Source organism: Musa acuminata, chromosome BXJ3-7 (genome assembly GCF_036884655.1).
Source record: "Musa acuminata AAA Group cultivar baxijiao chromosome BXJ3-7, Cavendish_Baxijiao_AAA, whole genome shotgun sequence".
NCBI classification, from domain to species: domain Eukaryota; kingdom Viridiplantae; phylum Streptophyta; class Magnoliopsida; order Zingiberales; family Musaceae; genus Musa; species Musa acuminata.
In genome coordinates, this window is record NC_088355.1 from 35,955,001 (window position 1) to 35,964,059 (window position 9,059).

A 9,059-nucleotide genomic window follows, 5' to 3' on the forward strand; every position below is an offset into this window, starting at 1 on the left:
GACTAACTGAGGCAATTCAAAGGTTCGTAAATCTTATATCGATGGACAGATTACCTTTTACTATCATGGCTCAATAGATGATAACAAAAAGTGCCATTGATAATATCACATAAGAAAATAAAATATCACATAATAGTTTTAGTCATTGTGTATAGCAAAATAACAATATGTATGTTTATGTTCTATTTTTCTAAAGATGGTGAAACTAATACATATGCAGGTGGGACGTGAAGATTATTCATCAATTACCAGAGTACATGAAAGATTATTATCTAAAGCTAATGCACACCTTTGAAGAGTTTGAAGATTTATTGGCTTCCAGTGAGAAATATCGTATAACCTATCTAAAGGAAGCGGTGAGTGATGAGATTATAAGGTTCTTATTATTTTCACTTTTATTAATTAGCATTACATAAGTAATAAACGAATCCACTAATGGCCAATATAAAGAATAAGCGTTTGAGATGAGACAGTATTGAACTTAGATTGTCCCACTTATAGACGTTACTCATGCATTACAAACATTAAGGAATGGTTTTGTTTTACTTGTGTACAGATGAAAGATTTATCTGAAGCTTATTTTGAGGAATCCAAATGGAGAGATCAACATTACGTACCAACTTTGGAAGAACATCTACATGTTTCCCTCATCAGTTCAGGATATCCTACGCTCCAATGTGCTTCTTTCGTTGGAATGGGAGAAATAGCAACTAAGGAGGCATTTCAATGGATTACTAGTTTCCCAAAGATTGTCCAAGCTTCTGCAATAATTTGTCGTATCATGAATGACATTACTTCACATGAGGTATGGTCATAATATAATCTCCTGTGTTTTATATCATATAAACATTTTTCATAGTAAATTTTGCACTGATTTCTGTCATAGTAGAAATATGATGACACAAAAAAAAGAAAAATAAAATAACATACATTCTCCGATTAGATGAGATGGACCATAATTGAGGTTTAATAGGTAATCTCCAAAGTTGTCTTCAATATTCCTTCTATTTATCTCCTCAAAAGCATTTCTTATCTCACTCAATTGCATTATCAAAGTTTTGCTGAACTCCTTAAATGATTTTATATTAAGAAATCTAGTACAAACAAAAAAACCCCGTTCGTAAGCTTCCACATCTGTAGATTCCCAAATTCCTTTCATCTATACCTTATTATTGATAATAGTCTATCAATTTGTTTTAATATAATGAACATGTAAATCCTGAAAGGATCCGTTAGAATTTAGTTTGTAGATCATTAATCCTCTTTTTTCATGAAATTTACAGTTGGAACAAACTAGGGAACATGTTGCCTCCACAGTCCAATGCTACATGAAAGAATATGGAACAGATGTGCATGTGGCATGTAAGAAGCTCCAAGTTCTAGTTGATGATGCATGGAAGGATATAAATGAAGAGTGCCTCAATCAAACTGCATTCCCTGTTGCTTTACTTCAAAGGATTGTTAATTTTTCACGAATGATGGAAAATATATATAAGTACATCGATGGATACACCAACTCCTCTACGAAGACAAAGGAATATATCTCTTTGTTACTTGTACATCCTGTTCCACTTTGATTGTATGACGATGCTTGCTTCTTCTATGAATCCTTTATTCTGAAATATATGTAAGCCTTTGTAAATGAACGTGTATTGTACTATGCTTGCTTCTTCTATGAATCCTTTATTCCGAAATATATGTAAACCTTTGTAAATGAATGTGTATTGTACTATACTTGCTTCTTCTATGAATCATTTATTCTGAAATATATGTAAGCCTTTGTAAATGAATGTGTATTGTACTATGCTTGCTTCTTCTACGAATCCTTTATTCTGAAATATATGTAAGCCTTTGTAAATGAACGTGTATTGTACTGGGAAGCTGAAGCTAGTATTATCCATGGAAAACAGAAATCTTTGCTTAACAGTAGTTCAAAGCAATTTGCAAGTTGCTGGTATGTGTTACAAAATTATATTAGCTATTTGCAATTTTCACTCTTTTCAGTCTTGCCAACTTAAGAAAGGCTCTTGAAGCTGCTATGCTAAATAGAGTGTAGGGATGGTGAGGTTGGGTTTTGTAGATGCCTACATCAGATATCAAGATACTTCTTAGTTAAGTTTGGGATGATTACAATTCGGAAACATATATATTCAAGCTACATTTTGGATAAGTTAGTGATATCATATGTTGGACACTATCAGAAGATTTGGCCATGTCATTAGCGAGAACAAATGCTACTATCTCTTGAAAATCTTGTAAACAGAACAAGCAATGGGGTCGAAAACAAGATAATTCATAGCCCTCCATATTCACCAAAGACCAATATCATTTAGAACCCACAAGGTTTGACCATCAGAATTGGGACACTGCACCCCCCTCTGTAGAAGATTTAGAGAGTTGCCATAATTTAATAGGAAAGACGCACAGAAAGAAGTGATTAATGGTTTCTGCTTTAGATTGACAAAAGGGCAAGTAGTAGCATTACTGCACACTCTTAGTTGAGACGATCAATGAGAGGTGGCGGTGCAAAAGTTTCCAACAAAAAAATTTAACCTGAGGCAGCACGGGAAGCTTCCACAAACAATAAAACTAGTCCATGTTAGGATCAATCATTCCAACTGAGAAGCAAGAAAATGATAGGCAGACTTAGCAGAACAAACCCTCTTATTATCTAGCTTCTAAAACTAAAAATGATCATGTGATATATGGATTAACAATGAGATTAGAACCACCAAAGATCTATCACTAGCATGTATATTGCTGAAAGCATGCTTGAATGGACTACGAGAATCTTAAATATAGTTATCTTTGAAAACATCAACAATAGAAATATCACCAAAAAATTTAGTGAACTCTCCTCTTAAACTTTCAAGAGCGAGAAGAAACAAACCCGATTCTAGCTTTGCCATAATAATTTTGAATATTCCAAGGAAAAATCACGGCATATTTAGTTCTAACCATTTTATCTCATATACTATCAATGATGGAAAGATATTGGTCTCTGTTGAGCTTGAAGTGTATATTTCATAAGAAAGGTTATCAGTCCCAAGACGTAGCATATCTAGAAAGAATATCCCTATACTAATCCCTTGAAAGAATGTGCATACCCTTGGAAGAACCACAATCAACCCAGAAAGTATCTAGGATTGCTAATAATATTATTCAAAATATCATTATCCATCCAAGAGTTGCTTAAGCTGCATCTTGTGGTCATGCTATGTGATAGGGGTAATATTTGTTCCAATATATACTCAGACATGTGACAGCCCAGCCCGGGTTAAACTCGTTATAAAATGTCAAATGGTTTGAGTGTCTGAGGAATCAGGTTGAGAAATCCATCCAACCTCAACCTTCGTGCAGATTGATCATGGAACATGCATCCGAGTCCACATTAGGGTTTGAGGAGCGTCCAAGTCTCTTCGTCAACCAACTTAGACCTTTGAAGTGCCCACAGTTACTGCCACAGGCGACCATGGCATCACAATTCGGATTTGTTGCCAATGAGTCACTCAAACCAAATATGGAACAATTGATGTGGCAGATAAGAAACATGAATAACGGAGAGCGACAGAAGAGGCAATAAAACACAAAAAGACCTGAATCCTTACGTCTCTTCATATCTTATGTCGATGGCGCCCATGCATGGAAACCAATTGGCATTTGTAATGGTTATGTCTCTTCATATCTTTTGTCGGTGGCCAAATTGACACATTTGTAATCCTTGCGTCGCTTCCCTATCACCACGAAGTTGCTATTTATTTTAGTTAGAACAGATGCAGCCGACTTCAATTTTGATAGTATGAACTGTGAGTAGAGATATATGATGATAATATCTTTTCTCTTTCGCGTCGTGTGAAATTTGGTTTAGTAGGTAATCTCCACAAAGTAGATGAGAGTCGTGGCTCATATTTGTCTTCCTCTTCGACAGACGAAGATTTTATGTCCTCATAAATTCCAACACAAGGCAGCAGGCTCTCCGCCACCTCGCATGTTTAATTAGTCTTCACATAAAATAAGAATGGAGAGTCTTAGTCTGCAATCACTTGTTCCAGATGATGAGCTGATGGTTCTCAAGTCTGTAAGCTATCGTCCGAACGTTTGGGGCGGACTACTTTATCCAACATGGCCAGTCCATCACTCCAACATCGGTATGTAACCCGGCCATCCTATCTGCCAAAGATGTTTCCAGTTTTCAGCAAGAAGGTCACCTGGAAAGAGGGGTGTTGAAAATTTAGCTCCAGCTAAATAGTACTCATGCTTAAACTGGTCCTTCATCGACAGAGTTGGGGTTTCCTGCGGTTTCAGTACCATGAAAAATCTCCCTTTTCTCGTCTATTGAAGGAGGAGTGTGATACAAGGATAAAAGAGAGAGCTGCGGAACTGATGGAGCAGATAAGAAGCATGTCCAAGGATCCTACTGACATCTTGCAAACTATGAATTTGGTCGATTCAATCCAGCTTCTTGGATTGGATTATCGCTTCGAGAAGGAAATAAGTGAAGCGTTAAACCATATCCATGATGCCCATATTGACGACCATGGTCTTTGTGACACTGCTCTCCGATTTCGACGGCTGAGACAACAAGGATATATATTATGTCTCCCCTGGTAACATGTTCATTCCCTTACGACACTGCTCTCTAGCTTTCACAATGATTGCTACATTTCACCCCATTGGGAGAAAACCCTCATTCCCAAAAATATCAATGCCACCATGATCATAGATCATGGATTAGCAATTCTTGAAGCCCTAAATTTTACAGAGCAGGAGGGCTTAAGCAAGATATGGATATGCTCTGATTCAGCTGTCTTCAATAATGCTATCCCTTCGGATGAGGCTGAAGGTTGTTGAGTTCAGCTTCATCCCCCACACAACTCAACACTTCTGCTCACAATCATCTTTTCTTGGAAGGCTGATGCGACAGCCTTGCCTAGCAGCTGTAACTCTCTTTTTTGAAGTGCTAATTCATTTCCTCTTTCAGAAAAAAAACAAAACTGTAGCTGTAGCAATTCGACTGCTGAGACAACAAGGGTATCATGTGACCCCTGGTAATATGCTCTCACGTTTCCTTGGAGTAGATGTATTTGTATGTTTTCTCTATAATTTTGTGTTCGCCTCGTGTTTAATTCAGGCATAGAAAAATTATGTTTGCAGAAGTAATTCGATTTGTATTTTAGATATGATGGAGGATTTTTGTTTTTAAAAAACAACTTAATCAGCCCATCAAAAAACAAGTCACTGAACAATCAATCCGATGGCTTCTAACAATATTAGCTGATCAATTTGCTACATAATGTCTTCTCTGTACATGAGTGACCTCACACTCTCAAAAGTTTTGATCTCCTACACATATTTTTCAATTATATTAAAAAGATGTACTTTGTTTTATATATATATATATATATATATATATATATATATATATATATATATATATATATATATCGTCCATAATTGTTACTGCCTGACTAGTATAGTAATCGTCCATAATGTCTTCTCTGTACTTTTCATGACCCTACTGTTGGGAAAAAAAATGTTAAAGCAAAAGTATTGGGTTCGTCATCCAAATACCAACTTAACATCTAAATAAAAATATCAATCAAATAAAAATATCAACCAACACAGAATAAACAATAGAGTAAATAATCAATCACGTGAGACCAAATCTTTTAACATAGAAAATCCAATGTGGGAAAAATCACGGGACCGTAATCCACCTCAAACTTTCACTATCAATAGTAATGATAACAGGTTTATAATAGATCTTCTCTAGAATAATCAGAGGATCACAATAACATCAAGATCATAAATCTTGGCTCAAGAATAGCATATCTTCATCATATAGGATGGATCTCCTCAAAAGAGAATTCTAGGTCTTACAGAATGGATATAGTAGGAAAGTACCTTACAGAGGATAAACTGTAGATCAACACCATTAGAATTGTAGAGTTTGCTGCAAGGATTCTCCACATAAAATTTGGGTCAAAACTGGCAACGTTTGGCCACCGATCGTCAAGCAGAAAACTCAGAAACCTTACTTTCTCTCTTTATTTTGTTAGAAAAAAACTTTCCTCATACTATGTGTTTTGCCCTATCTCATATCTTTTAATTAATAATTTTATTTCTTTGATTTGGGCTCAAACGGCCCAATTTGTCCAAGCCCACATATGGGCTAGACCCAACAATTCTCCCCCTCCAGCTCATATGGTTGGCTGTACCAAGCCCGCTCTTCGCTTACATGTTTCAAGCTTCTCCTTAGGTAAAGACTTTGTCAACATATCTGAATCAATATCATTGGTATGTACTTTTTCCAATTGTAATTCTTTCGTCTCAAGCACATCACGAATTCAGTGATATCTCACATCAATATGCTTGGATCTAGAATGGTATGTTGAATTCTTGAAGAGATGATTGGCACTCTGACTATCACGGTAAAGAGTATATCCTTCCTATTTCAAGCCCAATTCCGTAGAAACTTTTTCATCCATAAAGCTTCCTTGTAGGCTTAAGTAATTACTATGTATTCTACTTCTGTGGTTGATAGAGCAACACACTTCTGTAACTTAGACTGCCAAGAGATTGCTCCTCCTGCAAATGTCATCAAGACTCCCAAAGTTGACTTCTTAGAATTAGTATCACCTTCCATGTCTGCATCTGTATAACCTTCTAACACAGGTTCATCATTGCCAAAACATAAACATAACCTGGAAGTACCTCTTAGATATCTTAATATTCATTTCACTACTGCCCAATGTTCCTTTCCAGGATTAGAGAGAAATCGACTGACAACTCCAACTGCATGAGCTATATCTAGCCTAGTATAAACCATAGCATACATCAAACTGCCTACTACAGATGAGTAAGGCACTCTAGACATTTCTTCTTTTTCTTTCTCACTTGTAGGACATTGTTTCGAACTAAGTTTGAAATGACCTGCAAGTGGAGAACAAACTGCTTTGGCTTTACTCATGTTGAATCTTTCAAGAACCTTTTCAATGTAAGTCTCTTGAGATAGCCAAATCTTCTTTTTCTTCCTATCACAAAGAATCTTCATGCCAAGTATTTATTTCACCGATCACAAGTCTTTCATGGCAAAAGACTTACTTAGCTCTCTTTTAAGCTTTTCAATTTTTCTAACATCATGACCAACAATCAGCATATCATCAACATATAATAGTAAAATAATAAAATCATCAGCTGAAAATTTCTTCATAAACACACAATGATCAGATGTGGTTCTATCATACCCTTAGCTCATCATAAAGGAATCAAACTTCTTATATCACTATTTAGGTGCCTATTTGAGTCCAAATAAGCTTTTCCTAAGCTTACATACCATATTTTCTTTTTCTTTGACTTTGAAACCTTTTGGTTGCTCCATGTAAATTTCTTCTTCTAAGTCACCATGAAGAAATACAGTTTTCACATCAAGTTGCTCAACTTCTAAATTCAAGCGGGCAGCTAAATTAAGAACAACTCGGATAGAGGACATTTTCACAATTGGAGAAAATATTTCTTCAAAGTCAATACCTTTCTTCTGACTAAATCCTTTTACAACTAGTCGTGCCTTGTATCTTTGTTGTGAGCTATTATTTTCAGTCTTCAATTTGTAAACCCACTTATTCTTGAGAGTTTTTTTCTCTTTAGGCAATTTTACCAAGTCATAGGTGTGGTTCTCAAGCAAGGATCTCATCTCTTCTTGCATGACTTTAACCCACTCACTCTTATTCTCATGTAGAATAGCTTCTTGGCTCTCCCCCATCAGTAAGCATAATATACACATGTGAAGGATATCTGGTAGATGGTTGTCGCTCTCCAGTGAATCTTCTCAATGGATTCTCAACTGGTGATGGAGGTACTTATTCAGTTGGTTCAACATCATCAACTATAGGTGTATCATCACTGGTATTCTCACCACAATCTTATTTTTCATCTCCCCCATGATCATCATGAACTATAGGTGAAGGAACTGGACCCAAACTCCAAGGAATATAAACAGAGGTTTCTGGCCTCTCAATATTATCACCATCATCAAATAATTGGTCTTCAAGAAACACAACATCTTTGCTTCTAATAATCTTCTTGTTCACTGGATCCCATAATCTGTACACAAACTTTTCATGACCATATCCCAAGAAGATACATGCTTTTGCCTTATTATCAAGCTTGGACCTCTCATCTTTGGGAATATGAACAAATGCTTTACACCCAAAGACTCTCAAATGATTATTAGATATATCTTTTCCTTTCCATACTCTCTCTGGAACATCACTTTCCAGAGGAACTAATGGAGAAAGATTTATGAGGTCAACTGTAGTTCTCATAGCCTCCCCCTAAAATGACTTTGGTAACTTAGCATGGGAAAGCATACACCTAATCCTTTCTTCAATGGTTCTGTTCATCCTTTCTGCCACACCGTTCTGTTGAGGAGTTTTAGAAACTGTTTTCTCAAACCTGATACCATGGAACGTATAATAATTCTCAAAAGGACCCCTGTACTCGCGACTATTATTTAATCAAATACACTTTAGTTTTTTACTAGTTTCTCTTTCAACACTGACATGAAACTCCTTGAAAACATCGAGTACCTAGTCTTTAGATTTCAAAACAAAACCAACACTTTTCTAGAATGGTCATCAATAAAAGTAACAAAATAAAGAGCACCTCCAAGAGTTCTAGTTTGCATAGTACAAACATCAGTATGAACTAAATCAATAACACCTGATCTTCTAGATGATGGATATGTCTGAAATGTAACTCTATATGTTTTTCCAGCTAAGCAATGATCACAAGATTTAAGAAATGTACCTTGCAACTCTGGTAAGAATTGCTTTCTAGCAAGAGTTTGAAGTCCCTTCTCGCTGATATGTCCAAGCCTCTTATGCCAAAGATCTATACTTTCACCTTTTTGAATTGCATTAATCTCTCCTTTGTGTAGCTTAGCTTCCATGACATAAAAGGAGTTAAGTTTCTTTCCTCTTGCCACAATCAGAGAACCTTTAGTGAGTTTCCATTTGCTTTCACCAAAATAGTGTGCAAAACCCTCATCATCAAGTCTA

The 9,059-nt window shown here is 36.0% G+C and overlaps 1 protein-coding gene across 1 annotated transcript in view; it reads left to right on the forward strand.

The window, feature by feature from the left end:
- Positions 1–1,760, forward strand: part of LOC135642925 (alpha-humulene synthase-like) — a 4,166-nt gene extending 2,406 nt beyond the window's left edge. The window contains exons 4-7 of the mRNA XM_065159408.1: positions 1–22; positions 221–356; positions 557–805; positions 1,284–1,760. The exon at positions 1–22 is cut by the window's left edge and continues 67 nt beyond it. Of these exons, the coding sequence (XP_065015480.1) occupies positions 1–22; positions 221–356; positions 557–805; positions 1,284–1,577 (701 nt within the window). The 3' untranslated portion in view covers positions 1,578–1,760. The remainder of the gene's footprint in view (positions 23–220; positions 357–556; positions 806–1,283) is intronic.
- The last annotated feature ends 7,299 nt before the right edge of the window (positions 1,761–9,059 follow it).